Below are 19956 nucleotides of genomic sequence, written 5' to 3'. Positions count from 1 at the left end.
TTGCTCTTAATCATTTCTTCTCTGCTGCGCTCTTGTTGCTTTGTTCTTTTATGAAGACCATGCTCTTCTTTCTCTGTGTTTCAATGTCACCACTAAATTGCGGTGTCTCAGTCTAACTTCACTCCCTTCCTTTGCTTTTCGTAGTATCTGATTTTTCTTGATGATGCCGATGACACCAGTTTTTCTCATTTCTTCATCTATTGCACATCTGTGTCTCTGGCACACTAATTACATTCTCCATAATCCTTCAGCCAATTACATGGGTGAAATAGTGTAATTTTGGGGTAGAAACAGCTTTGTCCATTATCGCTGTTTTAATGTGGTAGACTAAGGCTACAAAATACTCATAGTAACCTTCCAATAAAATTAAGGATTTCAGAAGTCTGCAAGGTCACCTATCTATGTACCTATGGCTTTCATCACAGTAGTATCTGAGAGTGTCACAACCAATACTGTATCTGCAAAACATCTCCGTGAGGGATGAAAATATTATTATCCCCATTTTACAGATGGGGACCTGAGGCACAGAAAGATTAAGGCTTCAATCAACTTAATATTAAGCATGTTAGTTGGTCTCATCCCTGTTGTGTTAAGCACTTAAGTATGTGTTTAAGTCTAATTGACACAATAGTATTTTTATTTCAGTACTGATGGTGGGCCAGGAGACTGAATGCTGCATATAAAAGTATATTTTGTACAAAAAATAAGTGTGTGTAATCAAACAACCAACAAATTCCATGAGGAAGTTATATGTATGTATGTATGTATGGGTGTGGATGGATGGAGAACTAGATAGATAGATACACATACTCACACCTATACCAGACATATATATATATATCCTAGATGGGGGGTTGGGGTGTATACAGATATATACCTATACATACTGTGGCAGAGCATCGGCTTTGCCTCGGGGTGGGGGTCCTGTGCTTCTAGGTGGTTAGGGTTTGCCTCAGAGGTTTGCTGTGACCCACAGTGTAGCTTCTCTCCCCTCCTAGAGGCAAGGGTTACAGCTTACTGAGCCACCTTCATCAGCAGCCAGTCAACAGGTTTGGTGTAAGAGCCCTCTTTAGTCCCGGTCCTCTTTCTCAGGGAGTATTTGTGGTGCGGGGGCAGTGAGAGAAAACCCAGGCCCGCCCTCTTCTCTGGGTTCCAGCCCAGGGACCCTAATTGCCAACAGCAACAGATAGTTTTCCTGTACTACCAGAGCTATAGCCCTTCCCTTCCCCAAACAGCCCCTCCTAGGTACCTGACCATAATTATCCTTCCAGCTCTTTCACTGGGCACCTTCTTTCTCCCAGTCTTCCCAGAACACACCTTGCTCCTACCTACCAGCCAGCCTTTCTAAAGGGGCTTCCTTTTAAACTAGTCCCAGACAGTTCTGAATGGGCTTCAGGTGATCTGATTAGCCTCTTTCCTTTGATTGCTTCTAATCAGTTCTTAATTGGTTCCAGGTGTCTGCCTGACTTAATTGCTTCTAGCACGTTCCTGACTGCTCTGGCCCCCTGCCTTGGTCAGTCAGGAAACAGAAAACTAGTCATCCAGTGTCCAGTGCGTTTTCCTTCTGCCAGACTCCTGCACCCAACCAGTCTGTGTCTGTCACAATACATATACCTTCCTCAGTGAATTTGTTGGTTGTTTGTGGTACATCATCAATAAAAATCTGGCTGCTGATCAACTTTCTCTTCAACCTGATTTATTGTGGTCATAGGCTGCATTTTACAACTCAACAAGTTGGACTTAGAGTGCAATTCTGGTCCCACAAGCAAAGCTCAAGGAACAGGGCCTTGCAGGGGGGATGTAGGCAGATGCTATGGGGATGGAATCCTTGTCCCAACTCAGGTGTAGGATCCAGTGCATCTGCATGCCCTATTCACAGCTATGAGTGTTCACAGGCTGTACTAGTGGCGGTGCCTTGCTGTTCTCCCCCTGTGAAGGTTTGACGCTCAGGATGCACAATGTGTGTGTGGACTCTGACCACACCACTTTCGCACATGCACACACACTGTTCGGCTGTGCAGTGTTTGTGGAGTCCCCCATAACATGCTCCCTAGACATAAGATGATTATAAGTATATTTTGAAATGTCAAATATGGGTTTCATTCTGCAGTCAGATCCACTTGTGTAAAATCTTACTCCTGTGGAGAACTCCACATAGGAGTGAAGCTCCATGTGTATAAATCTATTTGCAAGACTGGACCCTCTGAGGGTGGATAGAACGGGATACTTTGTGTTTGTACTTGGTGTGTGTATGCTAAATTTAGGCTTTGGGTACAGTGTTTAGGTCTGAGTGTGCCTGCTTTGAGTTTGAGTGTGAGTGGGATTTGGTGTGAGGTGCAAGCATGTAAGGGTGTGCGTTTTGCTGAGCACTGCAAGATTAATAAATTGTTTTTGAATGCCATGCCTGTTTATGCAGGGAATAACATTACAGTATCACTAGTTTTGAGGCCCAAAGGAAAGATAAATAGAACACATCTTTAATAGTAGAGAATGTGGGATAGACATTTATTAAGGCTGGTCAAAAAATTTTGATTGAAACTATTTTTCAATGGAAAATTGGGTTTTTGACTAAATGAAATTCTTCACAAAAAGTGTCTGCTTTCCACTGAAAATTTCAATTTTTTATCAAAATACTGGATGCCTGAAACCCAAAATATTTTTACAGAAAACTGAAATATTTCAATTCTGAAGTGTTGCCATGTTGCCTCATGGAAGTTGCATTTCAGGTGCCTTATGCTCCCATTCACCTCTGTGAGCTGGACTTCATCTCTCATGATGTGCTATATCCATGACACTGTCATGATGCACCACCTCCCCTCACCAAGAGGAGAGGCTGTGGTGCATCATGGGATATGTAGTCTAAACAGGGAATCCAGCCTATAGAGGGGAATGGGAACATCAGTCACCCAAACTACAACTCCCATGAAGCATCCCATGCACATTTCAGAATCAAGAAAGTTCATATTTTGATTTTGTGAGAAAAATTCAATTTATCCATGGAAAACTTTGACAAAAAATAATTCGTTTTCATTTTTGTCAAATTTTCCAGGGGGGAAAGAAATTCTGACCAGTTTTAATTATATTTCTCAAAAAATAGTACTTACAACAGAAAAACTACAGTCCTCTATTTTTATTACCAAAGTCTTATTTTTAAATGTTTCATACCATTCTTGTCATTCCTGTTAATCTCACCTACTCTGTCCTTTTTCCTCATTCTTGTTGCCTTTCTCATCCTTTTCTGTTCTTGATTGGTTGTCTATTTCCTCTTCTCTCAGAGTTCCTTGCCTTTCATTCTTTTCTGTAGGGCCATATTTTGCCTAGATCTTTGTCCATACTCCAAGTAAAGTCAATTTCAGTTCTGTGTGCAGTCTGGGAGCAGACTATTTCCCCTAGTTTGGTCTTTATTTCCTCTTCTCTCACTCTTCTCCTCTCATAGTCTATGCAAAATCATAGCACAGTCCTGCAATTTATGTTCCACAATTGACCTGTAACTTTCTGGTGCAGGTCAGAAGATCACCAATTTCACCTGTGGGCCTTATTGTATATTTACAGTCAACAATCCCAGATGTGGCAAAATATCACACACAATCATTTGAGTGACAAAATTCAGTTTTATGGGCATAATTCTGTCCTCACTTATGCTGGCATAAATCAGGACTAACTCCATTGATGTAAAACTGGGGGAAGAGAGATAATAATCTGGCCCTTTCCATTTATGTACTTTTGTGAAAATGCAGTCATATTTCTGTAAAATATTATGCTCCATTTTGATGTTTTTCATGTTCATCTTATTTCTGTGGCTGTAGCACAAACATGCATCCCTGCCAGATTCTGATCAGTGTTGCATACAGTAGTTATTCTCTGTGTGCCCACTATATCCACCTACACAGAGTGACACATACAGCAACAGCTGCTGCAATTTCTATACACCCTTCTGTCTTTGGATGGAAAATGTAGAATAGTCATAACTATATCTCATGGCTTACATACATGTCCAAAACTGGGAAAATGTCAACGCTTGCATTAGCTTGAATTGATTGTGTCATCTGGAAAAGTCAAAGTTAAACAAACTGCCTTATTCACAATCTAATCATCACCTCTCTTTAAGTCCTATTTCTGGAATGGAAATTATAGTGGGTGAAAACAGAGAGTACTTTAATGCAATTTCATGTCATAGAACACCATCATTGTTCTTTAAGCATGACATTTGCAGCCCACCCATCACACAATTAAAACAGGGGGTTTGCAGGAAACTATACAGGAGGGAGAGAGGATGGAATCTACCCTCTACCCATGGATATGATATGGGGTAATTCTCCAGCCTCTCTGCAGCGACTGGAAGAGAAGCCACCCACTCAGAGGCACTGCTCCTGAAAGCACCGCTCTGATGTGGCTTATGCACAAGGGATGGAATGGCCAGCTCTGCCATATTCAGCTCCCTCCATGAGCTCCTTCCCTACCTCCCAGCATTACCACAGTAGTTCTGCTATGTTGGGGGTTTTCCATGGACATTTTGCCCATAGGCAAAATCCTCCCCAACTGAAAAAAAATCTTTACGGGTATTTTTGATGTATTGAGATCTTTGAAAGTTGCAAGTATGTCAGTCACATCCTTGGCCAGTATAACTCTGATAGGGCTTGAAGTTTTTTGGAGAAAATCCAATTGTTTAACTAAACCTCAGGACTGTGAAATGATTTTGCTTTTCGATCCATAAGGAAACCATAGTAGTCTAGAGCTGGTAGACTGACTTATACAAGTAAATGAAATCAATTATTAAAAAATTAACATGATTTTCCCCCAACCCCCAATTTTTGAATTGTTCTATAATAGGAACAAGTACATTAAAAGTAAAAAAGATGCAAATATGTGTTCCAAAGGAGGTGGTAAACCACCTTGAATTAGAACAAATACATCTAACAGGTATCAGTTGTTCTGGGTACTTTAATTGTGTCTCTGTTTATCATCAGTCTTTTTGTGTGTATGTGGAATGTACTCCTAATTTTGGGTGCCACTAAAGATGCCAAACAGACCTCTTACGTGAAGCTACTTGTTCAGTAAAATCGAACAATAATTTTCTTTATGCACCTTAAAAATTCAAATGTAACTCATTCCTCCTCAACAACACCAAGTGGTTCTTTATTTTCTCACAGGGCTAACAATTAGCATGACTTATGAGTCCTTTTTGTTCATTTTTGTAATCTTTTAGGCCTACAGAAAGAATCAATACGTTATAAAGCGATAATAAGGACTTGTTATCTTAAGATGATATATTATGATATTTTACTGTAGTCTAATAAGGCTGTGCCAGGTTATAATAAATCTATAATATTAGGATATAGTAAGGCTGTTTTATATTATAGGATAATATATCCCACCTTCATTCCTGGTAAAGATCTCCCCTTGAATTTGAGGGAGTTTTGTGTAAAATGAGTGAGACAGACTGACCTCACTGAACATTAAGCGGTGGTGGTGCTGCCTGGCTTGTTGGAAAAGGTGTGTTCCCCTTTAAGGGATAGGGAGTGATTTGCAGTGGCATTTCCATACCAGGTCAGCGTGGGGAAGCTCACCCATCCCTGCCCCTGGTGACCAGAAGAAAAGGGGGGACTGTATATGTCTACGCTTGTACAGAAAAAGACCTCTTTTATCCGGACCAGGCAGAGCAGTATACACCCTCCTGTCTGTGGAGGTAGTTAAATACCAGGTTTTGTCATGATCCACTTGGGCATTATGCCAGTCACACCTTTCTCAGAGGGATGGGAAGGAATTTTTCCCTCAGCCCCAGGTAGGCAAAGCGACATGGGGGGAGCATTCGCCTTCCCCACAGCAGGGTGGGGGTTTAGTTCGGGCAAAAAAGAAATGGGAGTTAGATTATGATGTTGCAGCTCACTGTGTAAGCTTGGGGTGGATGTCTAGTGCAGGTACTCCATAGGGAAGGGATACGGTGATCAGATAAAATGGATTGGTAAAGAAGGTATTCTTTACAGGAGTGGAAAGAAGTGGGGCTCGGGGCTCTTATGACCAGTATGTCCGGGAGTCATCCCTCCTGTTCCTTTATAACCTCCCTTAACCTTCATTTGAGGAGGGGATTAGGTCCCAGCAGTGAACTGGGTAGGAACCAGAATGGGTAAAGGGGGAAGACAGACAGCAGCCCTCCCCTCTTGGGCACGTGTAAATGTTTATGGAATTATCTGCACTGTACAATTTTATCTGCTGTGTACTCCTGGACATTTAGGAATAAAGTTGCAGCCTAATTGAATGACATCCAGTGTCTCCTGTCCTCCTTCCGGCATACCTGGACAATGGTCTTTAGCTTTTCAGGCCTGCATAAGAGTCCATTTATGAGGAGAAAGGGTCTGATCCTCCTCTTGCTTCCTCCAGTGTAAATCAGAAGTATCTCCACTAAAGTTAACAGGATTATACCATTGTAAAGTTGGTGGAAGATCAGAGTCAGATCCATAATGTATCATGGTATATGAATTGCATCTAGCCATATTTGAGGAACATCTTAGCTATTGGAAAATAGAGAGAGAAATGCCAATCCTGATGGTACATGAATGGATTTCAGCAGTGTCACAGGGTGCTACCAAGAAAGAACAGGTTTGTGGACTAAGTAATAATAAGGCATTACAAATAATTTTGAATCATTGGCTAGTGTCACGAAATGGACTATTCCTTTATTTATAGTCCCATGGTCCCACTCTGAAAGGACCCTTCCACCTTCATGAAACTACATTGACTACATTAAATAGGGAATTAGGGCTTGTCTTCATGGATCAGGTTGTAGGGTGAGGGCTTATACTGATAAAATCAGAGTCTTGCTGGATGTAGCAGGAATCTCTCTGATACTCATTCCAATAAAAAAAATATAAAGAACCTGTGAAGTTTTTAGTAGTAGAGAAATTATCTGATTATATTAAACAAAATTGGAAGGGTGGTTGTTTGACGCAGCTCAAGCTGCCCCAGTAAACCCTTTGTCATCTAACTTTGCACATGTTATTATATGCGCCTTCAGAGTCAACAGTTTCTTTGGGAAAGTCTCTGATTACTAGTACATTTATAAATTTTTATTCTTACATTTTAACATATAGCTCCATCAGCCCTCCCAGACGCAAGTGGGACAAGCAGCCTCACAATCCAACCTTCTGCATTTGGCTCACAGTCAAGCATCTATGTCTCAAAGCCCAGTGCGTCAGGCTTCCTCTTCTTCCTCCTCATCCTCCTCCTCTTCAGCTTTGAGTGTTGGCCAGTTAGTCAGCAGTAAGTATTGCGCCCTGGCTCTCTCTTTCTCCTATCTGTTTGTTTCCATTCTTGCTTATCTTCCTTATCTACCTTTCCTTCTTATTCATATAATGGACTGTATATTGCTAACTGGAGTAATCTTTGCCAATAAGAATTGCTCAGTGCTGTGATTCAAGGGGCCTAAGAAATCCAAACCAGCACTAAAAATGGTCCTAAAAACTGTAGTAGCCCTTGATTGATTACCCTAATCGTGGACAAAGTGGCAACCTATCCTCATTCTTAAAACTAAAAGGTATTTCATGTTGTGCCAGTCTCTAACTATCTGTGATCAGAATGATACCTACATGAGGAGAGGACTACCCAACATCTGTCTACTGTGCGGTTTATGCATCTTCCTTTGAAGCATCTGTTTCTGGCCACTATCGAACAGTATGCTTGACTAGATGGATCTTGGATCTGATCCAGGCTGGCAAGTGCTTCGTTCCTTTAGCCAACCTAGAAACTGAAGCTGGTGCAGAATATATCAGCCTGCTTTTTAAGTAGTGTATCTTTCCAGGAACATATGACACCAGTGCTCAAAGGTATGCACTGGCTGCCTGCTGGTTTCTGGATATTGCTTAAAGTGAGGTTTATTTTCTCCCAACAGCTTCAATGGGACAAGATCAGGAAAATATGAAAAGATGTACAAAATATGTGATGCCTTAAAAAGTTGCCTTACATAACTAAAGACTAATTTGTGTGTTGACCGAGAGTGTGAACTAATTTGTGTGTGGAAAGGGGAGTAACCGGACAGTAAGGCTTCCCTTTACTCATCTGTGTGAGCTGCCTTGACCTTGAATTCCAGCCATAAGTGGTCAGAGGCACTGTATGCCCAATTACTCTCCATTTTGGGCAAATGGAAGAAGAGTGGGCAAGGAATGAACAAAGCCTTGGCTCCATCCCTACCCATACATTGGCCAGCATGGCTGAGATAGTACACCAAGGGTAATAATTTAGGACCTGATCCAATGCCCACTGAAGTCAATTGAAAGCCTCACATTGACTTCAGTAGGATCAGTCCCTTACTGCTCCAACAGGCAAGCAGTAAATCAGTACCTCATGTGGGAAGCAAGGGAGGAATTGTGGCCCTTTAAACAACAATTTGACCCCTGTCCTGCTCCTGAGACAGTAATGTACCCACTTTCTAAAAGCTCTGTCTAGTCTTGAGCTACAATTCAGCCCTACATAATTTTACCTCAGTAGGGATTTGCAGTATTTATTTCAGGTATAATTAGTGAGAATAGTAACATTGCAAATATTCATGTGCCCATGTCTATTTAAAAGAGGTAAGTTACTTAGGGGTGACATCTGTGTGGTAATCTAATGAATTACTTAGGGCAAGATTCTGCCATCCTTACTCACATTGAGTCATAACTTACTTTACAGGTAGTCCTACTGAAATCCACGGACTAAGGTGCTACTCAGCATGAGTAAGGGTAACAGAATCTGGCCCTTCATAGCTTCCAGTGAAATACATTTTCCATGTTGTCTGTTTCTGTTTGTTTTTCATTCTATGTATATATTTTCTTTGTGATTTTACATCTGTTTTCCCCCAATATGTTTTCTAAAATCTTTCAGCCTTTTTTAAATTTCTGTATATTTTCTCTAATCCCCTCCTTTCTTTCCTTTCTATTATAGATTATCTCCGATGATGTTCTGTGATACCTTTTTATGTTTCCTTTTGTGTTTCCTTTTTCTTTTCCTCTCTCTCTCTCCCACTGTCTTTTTCCTTTAAAGGTTTTTATTTTAATTTTAGCTTTTAAGGTCAGATCTTGCAGTTGTTAGTCCTCATTCAAGCTGTTCATGGGGGGAGAGTGATAGCTCAGTGGTTTGTGCACTGGCCTGCTAAACCCAGGGTTGTGAGCTCAATCCTTGAGGGGGGTCATTTAGGGATCTGGGGCAAAAATTGGGGATTGGTCCTGCTTTGAGCAGGGGGTTGGACTAGATGACCTCCTGAGGTCCCTTCCAACCCTGATATTCTATGATCAATTTAAATAAGAGTTTGACCTGAGCAAGGACTGCAAGATTCACTCTGTTTTTTTTCCTTTTCCTGGTATGCTGTACTTACCCTTATTCTCTTATCCTGTGTGTGTACTCTTCTCTCAGATAATTCACTCCTCCCCACTTGTTTTCTTTCTTTCTTTCTTTCTTTCTTTCTTTCTTTCTTTCTTTCTTATTCACATACCCCCAAAGAAAAAATGTTAAGGGTCATTTTTCTCCTACTTCCCCATCCAGTTCCCTAACCTCTAATTCTTCTTCCCCTGCATTTCTTGATCTTTCTCACCACACATTGCTATGAATACTATATCTCTCTTCCTCTCGCTATGGGACCCATCTTTCCCTGAATCCCATTCTCTCTTTGTCTATCCGGGTCACCCATCACCATAGTATCTGAGCACTTCCCACAAATAAACGAACTACAACAAAGCTATTTCTCTCTTCCTTTTCCCCTCTCCTGTGAGCCCACATATTTCCCAACTGCACTGTCTTGTCCTGCCTCTCCCTACTCTATTTACTTTCTGTTGTCCTTACCTGACCAGCTACCCTCTATTCTGTCTTCCACAGTGAGGAAGTCCTCACCCACATCTTCCCTCTTGCTGGTGTTCCTCACACCAGGAGTTCTACCTTCCCTCAGGGTGTGTTATTTCCTCTGCACTGTTTTTTGTCCATTACTACACAGATAGGAACAGATTTTCATTCTGCAGGAGAAAAAGCATACCAGGCCTTACTTAATCCCTGCAGAGCTGACACTGGAAGGAGACATCCCTGAAGAAGGAGGAAAGCTCTCCAAGGCAGGAGAACAGGAAAGAATCTGTAGGAGTTTTTGAATCCCCTGGTTTCACACCAGATTCTCTTGCCTCCTCCTCCATTAATGCCCCCAGCACCAGAGAGGAAATTCCATGTGGTGTCTTCTCTGTCTCCTCAAGTGGAGGGGTTCCCAGTATGCATCTCTCCCGGTAGAGGTCCCAAATGGCTCCTTCTCCTCTCAGCAGAAGCTGGTAGCTCTGCAGCCATGGTAGAGCTTTAATCTAAACACTGATACTATTGACCATGACAACTCCATAAGACAGGCATATACCCCTTTTTCCTCATTGGCATTATACTATCTACTCCACGCTATCAGCTGGATTTAAAAATCAACCACCTTCTTTACAATGTAGAATGAGAAATTTGCATTAAAACAGGAGGGAAATTACAGACTTAGCAAGAAAGATGGCAAGAAAAATCTAACCTGGCAATAGTGTGAGATGGGCCTGAGCCATTATAGATGATTGTGTCAAAGGAATCATACAAAAACTAATTTTCTGCATATATGAGCAGTAAGGGTCTGACTGAAGTCAGAGGAGTCTTGCCATAGACTTCAGTGGGCTTTGAATCAGACTCTAAATAGAAATCTGATCAAATCTGATCCAAAAGCTACTTTCTGCAAAGTTCAGGGGTGGAAGAAAGTATTCCAGTACTACCCCTGTCTACTAATACAATCCCTATTCTAAAGACATCACATGAGAGTAACATGCCATTTCACTAATACAGATACCAGCTATTCTCTACCATGCGTGTCAGATATTTTCCTCCTCTGTTCATGTTTTGCATGATAGGTTTTGATCTCCATGCCCAAGGAGGAGTTCAGGCTAATTCTTCCCTAGTCCAAGATCCCAGTTCAGGAAATGACCTACAGGAGGAGTCCACTATGGCAACCCTGCCATAACAAAAGAGTCCAGTTGAAATAAAACTCAACGCAAAGCATCCATAATCATGTACAAACAAACAAGCCTTAGCTTCTTACTCCTTTATCCTTTCCCTCCCAACAGGCTTCAATCTTTCCACCGACTCCCAGCAATAGCTATAAATACCCTTAATACTGAGTTTGCTGCTTTCAGAACTACATTTAAAAGTACTTTGGAAATGGCTGATTTGTCCATTGGTCTGTCCCTAGCATCCTAGGGCATCCTAAAGCAAAGAAAGGAAAGAAATGGGGGAGGCCATCATCTTAATGCCTTGTATCCTTTGGATTATTCAGGGGACTCTTTACAATGTATTGTGTCAGTGGGGTTATATACATTTCTGAAAAGATTTAGAAAGGCATAAAAGGCACTTAGGCTCCCAACTCCCATTTGTGTCTTTGAAAATTTCCCCATTAATAACCAATGTGGTGTGTAAATCATGTATGTACATAAAGTAGGAATATTTCAAACATTTTATGGGGTAACAGTTACTTTCTGTGAACAATCAAACTTTGTAAACCCGAATGATCTTAGTTATATTTACACACACTAACTATATATAAAAACATACAATTTATACATATATATTATGCACACACACAAAGGTATAGTGTGTGTATATATTCCCTCCTTTCTTTCCTTTCTATTATAGATTACATATAAGTCCTAATTTATCTGAGCACATGCAGTCTCCACTGACTTCAACAGGAGTTGCATGGTTGAGTGCTCCACACTACACACACACGCGCACACAGACATGCATACAATAGCCCACAGTATGGGATATAACCCTCTGCAATTTCATTTAAAATCCAAGCTATTTTGAAACTGTGGAAGAGAAAAATAGCATTGTTTCTGATAAAAATTATTTAGGGTTTCTAATCATCATAGGCTAAATTGATATGCTAAAAATCTCTCTCTTTTGCTCTCATTCATCTAAGAGACTTTTTAGATGACATTTCAATCCTAAGGGAATTTTTACATCAAATTATAAACCCCTGAAAATGAGAGCTTTGTTACTGACAAGTCCTTAACTGTAGCAGTACTAGCAGGAGCCACTATAATGTGGTGTTCAGCACAGTAATGTAGTCTAGCACAGTCCTTGCATTTACAGAAATTGATGGGTTATTGTGCTGAAAACTTTTCACCTAAGAAGTCTCAGGAATGAGGTGAAGAACAATAGAGATGTCTCGCAGGGAGAATGCCTTCACTACACGCAGGATTGAACAAGACTTTGAAATCTTCCACCATCCTAGTCCCATGCTGTCTCCGACTTGGTGAATGCTTTCATTTAGCCAGGGATCAGTAGCTTGGGGGGGGGAAAGTTTCATTCTCCAGCTGTTGTGTCATTTCCCTTGATAAGTCCTAAATTGACCGAGTTATCCAGCACCAAAGGAGCCTTCCTATGGTAGACATCCTTTATTATGTGCCCTTTCAGGGACAAAGGTTTCTGTGTCAGTAAACCGCTATGGAGAAAAAGGACAAATTTATTCTCACAGCTTCATAAGCATTATCTTCTGGGTCTAATGTAAAAGTAAAATATTGTGCAGCACTACCATCTAAAGCACGATTGCTGAAGTTGCAAATACTCTGCTGCTTGGTTGGCAACGTGATGGGTGCAGAATGTAAACCCTGAAAGGATGTTTCCCACAAAGACATGTTTGAAGCACTGGTTACAAAATTAAGATGTTTCAAACAGAAATATTTGGATGGGATGGGCTTGAGTGGTTTTTTTGGTTTTCCTTTGGTTGGTTTGTTTGCATTTGTTCCAGCTAAAGCAGAAAAGTCTTAATTTCAAATTTAAAGACTCAGCCCATTTTCATCAGTTGTGCACATTTTAAGCTCCAAAGATAATCAGCCAAAGATAATCAGAGAAGATTGTGAGCGTTATTTGTTGAAACTGGAGGAGATTTTCAAAGGCAGGAATGGTAATGAAGCATCTAAATCCCATTGATTCAAAAAGTAGTAGCAAAAAATTTTAAGTACATCAGAACCACTGGATGATCGAAATGCTAAAGGAGCACTCAAGGATGATAAGCCTATTGCGGAGGAACTAAATGAATTCTTTGCATCATGGCTGAGGATGTGAGGGAGATTCCCAAACCTGAGCCATTCTTTGTAGGTGACAAATCTGAGGAACTTTCACAGATTGAGATGTCGTTAGAGGAGGTTTGGGAACAAATTGATAAAATAAACAGTAATAAGTCACCAGGACCACATGGTATTCACCAAAGAGTTCTGAAGGAACTCAAATGTGAAACTACTAACTATAGTCTGTACACTATCATTTAAATCAGCCTCTGTACTAAATGACTGGAGGATGGCTAATGTGACGCCAATTTTTTAAAAGGGCTCCCGAGGTGATCCTGGCAATTACAGGCCGGTAAGCCTGATTTCAGTACTGGGCAAAGTTGTAGAAACTTTTGTAAAGAACAAAATTGTCAGACGTATGTATGTAATTTATTGGGGAAGAGTCAACATGGTTTTTATAAAGGGAAATCATGCCTCACCAATCTTAGAATTCTTTGATGGGGTCAATAAGTGTATAGACAAGGGGGATCCAGTGGATATAGTGTACTTAGATTTTCAGAAAGTCTTTGACAAGGTCCCTCACTAAAGGCTCTTAAGCAAAGTAATCTGTCATGGGATAAGAGGGAAGGTCCTATCATGGATTGGTAACTGGTTAAAAGATAGGAAACAAAGACTAGGAATAAATGGTCAGTTTTCAGAATGGAAAACGGTAAACAGTAGTGTCCCCGAGGGGTCTGTACTGGAACCAGCCCTATTCAACATAGTCATAAATGATCTGGGAAAAGGGGTAAACAGTGAGGTGGCAAAATTTGCAGATGATACAAAACTACTCAAGATAGTTAAGTCCCAAGCAGACTGTGAAGAGCTACAAAGGATCTCACAAAACTAGGTGACTGGACAAAAAAATGAAGATGAAATTCAGTGTTGATAAATGCAAAGTAATGCACACTGGAAAATATAATCCCAACTATACATATAAAATGATGGGGTCTAAATTAGCTGTTACCACTCAAGAAAGAGATCTTGGAGTCACTGTGGATAGTTCTCTGAAAACATCCACTCATTGTGCAGCGGCAGTCAAAAAAGGAAACAGAATGTTGGGAATCATTAAGAAAGGGATAGATAATAAGATAAAAAATAGCATAGTGCCACTATATAAATCCATGGTATGCCCACATCTTGAATACTGTGTGCAGATGGTCGCCCCATCTCCAAAAAGAGATATTGGAATTGGAAAAGGTTCAGAAAAGGACAACAAAAATATTTAAGGGTATGGAACGGCTTCCATATGAGAAGGAATTAATAGGACAGGGACTTTTCAGCTTGGAAAAGAGACGCCTAAGGGGGAATATGATAGAGGTCTATAAAATCATGTCTGGTGTGGAGAAAGTAATAAGGAAGTGTTATTTAGTTATCAAGTTGCAGTGGGGGAGGTTTAGGTTGGATATTAGGAAAAACTTTTTCACTAGGAGGGTGGTGAAACACTGGAATGCGTTACCTAGGGAGGTGGTAGAATCTCCTTCCTTAGAAGTTTTTAAGGTCAGGCTTGACAAAGCCCTGGCTGGGATGATTTAATTGGGGATTGGTCCTGCTTTGAGCAGGGGGTTGGACTAGATGACCTCCTGAGGTCCCTTCCGACCCTGATATTCTATGATTCTATGATTTACTCCTTCTCATAACACAAGAACTAGGGGTCACCACATGAAATTAGTAGGCAGCAGGTTTAAAACAAAAGGAAGTATTTTTTCACACAATGCACAGTCAACCTATGGAACTCCTTGCCAGAGCCTATTGTGAAGGCCAAGAGTATAGCAGGGTTCAAAAAAGAACTAGATAAGTTCATGGAGGATAGGTCCATCAATGGCTATTAGCCAGTATGGGCAGGGACGGTGTCCTTAGCCTCTGTTTGCCAGAAGCTGAGAATGGGAGACAGGGGATGGCTCACTTGATGATTACCTGTTCTGGGCTAGATGGACCTTTGGTCTGACCCAGTATGGCCGTTCTTATGTTCTTAAGTTCTTACAGTGGAGGCACCTACCTGCCATTTGTGCCTTTGAAAATCTTCCCTACTGCCTTGAAATGAACTGTAAATACCTCGGTCTGCAAACTTGGTAGCATTTTAGTGAAGAAAATAATTAAGAATGTTTTGTAACTTCTGACAGTACCAATCTGTCTCTATTAGAGGGAAAAAATCCACTTTACACTTCCCAAGAAAATATAGTAATTCTGGACGGCTCAAACATAGTATGAAGCATTTACACAATTTAAAAAATATTTCAACAGATCCTCAAACAGCCACTGGCGAGGTGGATGGGGTGAATTTGGAGGAAATTCGAGAATTTGCCAAAGCTTTTAAAATCCGGCGCCTGTCTCTTGGTCTGACCCAGACTCAAGTTGGCCAAGCTCTAAGTGCCACAGAAGGCCCAGCCTATAGCCAGTCTGCCATCTGCAGGTAACAAGTTACATAATAAGCTATATTCTCCTCTCTTTGTTCTTAATTGTATTTATTATTCTGGAGTATACGAGTGTTTTAATCATGTGTCCTTAGAATTCATTACTTACTTAGACTAGCAAATAATGTCGGTATCTGGCAGATAAACTGTGCTTACTGTGTACCTCTAAAGCAACTTTTGTCTTTTCCTTTTTTAACGGAAGGTATGAAACAATAAATACGTTCCTGGCATTGAGACTTAATTCAGTAGTGGAGCAGGAGACCCTGCTGATGCTGTATAAGCACCAGCTGACCCTCTTCATACTGTGCCATTTTCTACAGATAGGGTTACTGAACAGATATTTCATGGCTGCATCCCTGCTAAGTTAAAGCCTGTATTATTGTGGTTTGCACTTCACATGCAGGATGTTAATGATGATTTACCTAGGCAACACAGAAGGGAGAAAAAATTTAGTACATGATATCTTGCAAACTTCCGAGCGTTCATCTTTTTATTACCCAAGTGTTAAAAAAAATGTACAGAAAATGAGTAAGAATCCGCTCTAATCTTAAGAAAAAAAATGATGCAGTCTTGATGGAGTTAAAGTGAAGTAGTCAGAAGCAAACACCATGTATATGTGTATGTATGTTACACTAATCCCATGTTTATGCATGAGGTAACAAACACACTTAGGTAACAGCTTTTTCCTCTTGGGCAATGCCTTATAGTCCTCCTCCATCAGTGAAAGCCAAGAAACCAACTCTAAGCTCATTTAAGTGGATTTTGTTCTTGGTGATCCATGAAATGCTCTGTCTTTTTATCTGCTCTTTATACTTTTAATGTATTCCCCATAGAACGGAAGTGTACTTTTCCTGCAGTTTAAGACTAAGGTTATAAATAACATCAGTATGGGGTAGTGAGCTTGCAGCTCACATTTTGCTCAATGATTTTCCATAAAACCCATTGATTGTTGTTAAATACAAAAAGCTCCATAGGATCCTCTCACTTCTATGGTCTCCCCTACTGTTTTTTCTTATAAGATACCTCCCTGTAGAAAATAACCTTTATTCAGTCTATACAAGGATACTACTGCTGGGAAATTTGTTTCAAGACTTGTATATTGTTATACCAAACAACGTGTACTGAAGCATCAACACTAACAAGCAACACCAATGATATGAATGCGATTGCTGCTTGTTAATTTTATTTCTTCTGTATGGTCAATTGGTAAAGAAACACCTAAAACAGGAAGTGTTTTTGGCAACTGCCAATTTGTAGTAGCTGTAGATTGCTTTTTAACATGCCATACTTTAAGCTTATAAATTGCAGTTTGCTTTGCTTATGTTTGGTTTATTTTCATCTTGTTTCTCCCCTCCACTCCTCTCCCCCGTCTCCCCCGCCTTTAACATGCAGATCCCACTAACCTGGTTGGGATGCTTTGAATTACAATGAAAAAAGGATTACCCACGAAGTGATCAGAATGAAAAACACAGCTATGATTAAGTTAGAAGGAGATAGCTAATTAAGGGCCAGAAGTGGGGAGCCTGACATTAAGTACACACTTACCCCCCCCCCCTCAGTAGCCCCATTGAGATCAGTGGATGTATTGGAGGAGTGAATCAATGCTGAGTCTGAGTAACAGGTTCAGAATCTGGTCCCAAATGCTTGCAAGGTTATAATTTTTACCTTTTCCCCTCTACCTTTTGAGGCATCCCATTGGGATGCAATAATCTGTAATGACAGTGCACTTCTTGTTAAGCACAAAGGCAGGCCACTTCATGAATAGCAGTAACCCCTTCCTCAGAAATACTGAGTTCTCTCTTTCCCTTAATGATACAGAAGCAGCTACTATATGAATATCATGGGAAAAGGATAAGCAAATTGAATTTCCAACTCACACGCCCTAGTGGAATATCTTGGTGCCATTTGCAGTGCATGCAATATAATATTCCACTTTACGAACATATTCTTCATGCAAAAATAAAATGCAATCCATATCAATATTGGCGCTTTCCAAACTTGTGACACAGTTATAAAAATACATTATGCAATCAAAATATCACTGGACAACAGGAGGGGAAAACCTGGCAGTCAGTACTGCCATAGGAACGTAACCACCAATTATACATTTTCTGGCGCATTAGTTATTCCCCTCCTTTGTTTGTGTGTGAGAGATTATATTTGCTCCTGGGATGCTTTCTAAGCTTGCCACTTGGTGCATCCAGAATTCTCTGCAGTTGATGCTGCGCCGGTAGCTACAGAATCCCAGTTCCAGACCCTGGGTTAAGAGGCATAAAGGCATGGATTCGGTCTGCCTCCTCTTTAAAGCATCTTCTAATTACCAAGAGCACACCATGAGGACTGGATAGTGCAAGAGGATGGCAGGCAGTAATGTTGCTTTTCAACAGCATTAAATATTCTAAGGTCGGGGTGGAAATGAGGATGGGGAAAATACAAATGAGTGATGTTATAGAATTTGATTAAAGTTAAAGAATTTTAAATGTAAAGCTAGACAAAATGAGAAATCAAAGCAGCAAGGACTTACAATGAAGACTTGAAAAGTGAAGTTAGTTCTTACGGTTGTTTTTGAAAGAATGAAAGCTCTGTGTGGTGTTTCTTCAGATATTTCACAATATTTGTAAAACTTGATCTGAAATCTAGCAAAGGACTTTTGATGGCAGAACGATACATAGAAGACCTCATTTACAGGAAATTATATCATTCCAGCACAGTTTGCAGATATCCCATAATAAACCCAGCTTGGTGCCACAGCAGATTAGTGCACTATTATGCTGGGTTTCATCCGAAAGGCATGAGTCTGTTTTAGCACATTGTGCGGGCATTCAAGATAATTACAATGTGTCCAGCTGCTTGAGCCGAACACTACAGTAGCTATGGGAGGTTTTTTTCCTACCCAGAGAAGGGACACGGTGTTAACTTGCATACAGTGAAAATTGCTTTAAAAAAATGGGAAAAGAAATCTGAAATTCAGAGGCTAGCAGCCACTGTTGCTTTGTATTACTAAAGCTGTGGCATTTGGACAATATGGGATGGAAGGGTAAACAAGATAATTAATCGTGAATAAGAATCAGTTGCCTTTGATGTCATTTCCTGTAATTAGGTTTAGTCTTCAGGCATTTGAGGATCATGAAAAATTGATCTTGAACTACGAAAACTGAACTTTATAGCCTGTATTATGTAGCATACTGAATTCTCGGTATTTTGTCACAGTGCTCGTTTTGTGTTTGCTTAACTATCTATCTGTATATACCTAGATATATGATGGCTTTCTGTTGTAATCCATTGTAAATTACCTCTGCCAGTCAATTAGTCAGGCAGGCAGGAAGTCCCACCCTGGCAGAGCATCAGTGTAAGACTCTTCTTTCTCAATTTTCCCTCAGACACACCATCCTGAGAAGCCACTTTTTCCTACCACAGGAAGCCCAAGAGAACACTATAGCTAGCAGTCTGACAGCCAAACTGAACCCTGGCCTTTTGTATCCTGCCAGGTTTGAAAAGCTGGACATCACCCCTAAAAGTGCCCAGAAGATAAAGCCGGTGCTTGAGCGGTGGATGGCTGAGGCTGAGGCCCGCCATCGAGCAGGTATGCAGAACCTGACTGAGTTTATCGGAAGCGAACCATCCAAAAAGCGCAAGAGGCGTACCTCATTCACGCCACAAGCTCTTGAGATCTTGAATGCCCACTTTGAGAAGAACACTCATCCCTCTGGGCAGGAAATGACAGAGATTGCAGAGAAACTGAACTATGACCGGGAAGTAGTTAGAGTTTGGTTCTGCAATAAGAGGCAAGCACTGAAGAACACAATTAAACGTTTAAAACAGCATGAGCCTGCGACAGCAGTCCCTATGGAGCCCTTAACAGACTCTCTCGAAGAAAACTCCTAAAAAGAAAAAAAGAAAAAAAAAAGGAAACACACAAACAAAAATTTAACCATTTGGACTCTGAAAATGCCCATTCATCACCCTTGTAAGTAAAAGACTGAGAAAGCTACAAGATGGACAGAATAGTTTATAAATGTCCGTGGGTTTTCCTATATAAAAACAAAAAACAAAACAAAAAAACCACCAAACAAAAACAAACAAAATACACAGCACTTAGTCTGTGTGTGTGTTGTAGAATTAGCTCCCCCCACCTACCCAAAAAAGCCAGTTTTTTAAATGGACTTAAAGCAAACCAAATAACTGCTTACTTTTTTTCTGTGAATTATGAAAATGTGAATATGTTTTAAGGAAAAGAAAAAAAAAGAAAAAAAAAACCTTTTATCTGTTTAAAAGAGAATACAAGCCTGCCACCTGGAGGAGTGATTGTAGCCTTTCAGGTATCAAGTGCTGATTCACTATGAAAACTATTAACCAAAGTCAGAAACATGGCATTGCAAACTAGATTGTTAGTCTACTCTTTTACAAGCTTAAAATTGTGTTATGAGTTTTTACATTTGTACTTTACAAAGAGGAAAAAAAATAGTACG

The 19956-nt window shown here is 40.4% G+C and overlaps 1 protein-coding gene across 1 annotated transcript in view; it reads left to right on the top strand.

Moving 5' to 3' along the window:
- Positions 1 to 19628, top strand: part of POU6F2 (POU class 6 homeobox 2) — a 371569-nt gene extending 351941 nt beyond the window's left edge. The window contains exons 8-10 of the mRNA XM_073329486.1: positions 7089 to 7257; positions 15318 to 15486; positions 18868 to 19628. Of these exons, the coding sequence (XP_073185587.1) occupies positions 7089 to 7257; positions 15318 to 15486; positions 18868 to 19372 (843 nt within the window). The 3' untranslated portion in view covers positions 19373 to 19628. The remainder of the gene's footprint in view (positions 1 to 7088; positions 7258 to 15317; positions 15487 to 18867) is intronic.
- Positions 19629 to 19956: the final 328 nt, after the last annotated feature.

The sequence above is a fragment of the Lepidochelys kempii genome, chromosome 2, assembly GCF_965140265.1.
Source record: "Lepidochelys kempii isolate rLepKem1 chromosome 2, rLepKem1.hap2, whole genome shotgun sequence".
NCBI classification, from domain to species: Eukaryota; Metazoa; Chordata; order Testudines; family Cheloniidae; genus Lepidochelys; species Lepidochelys kempii.
This window is presented reverse-complemented; position numbering and strand designations above follow the sequence as displayed.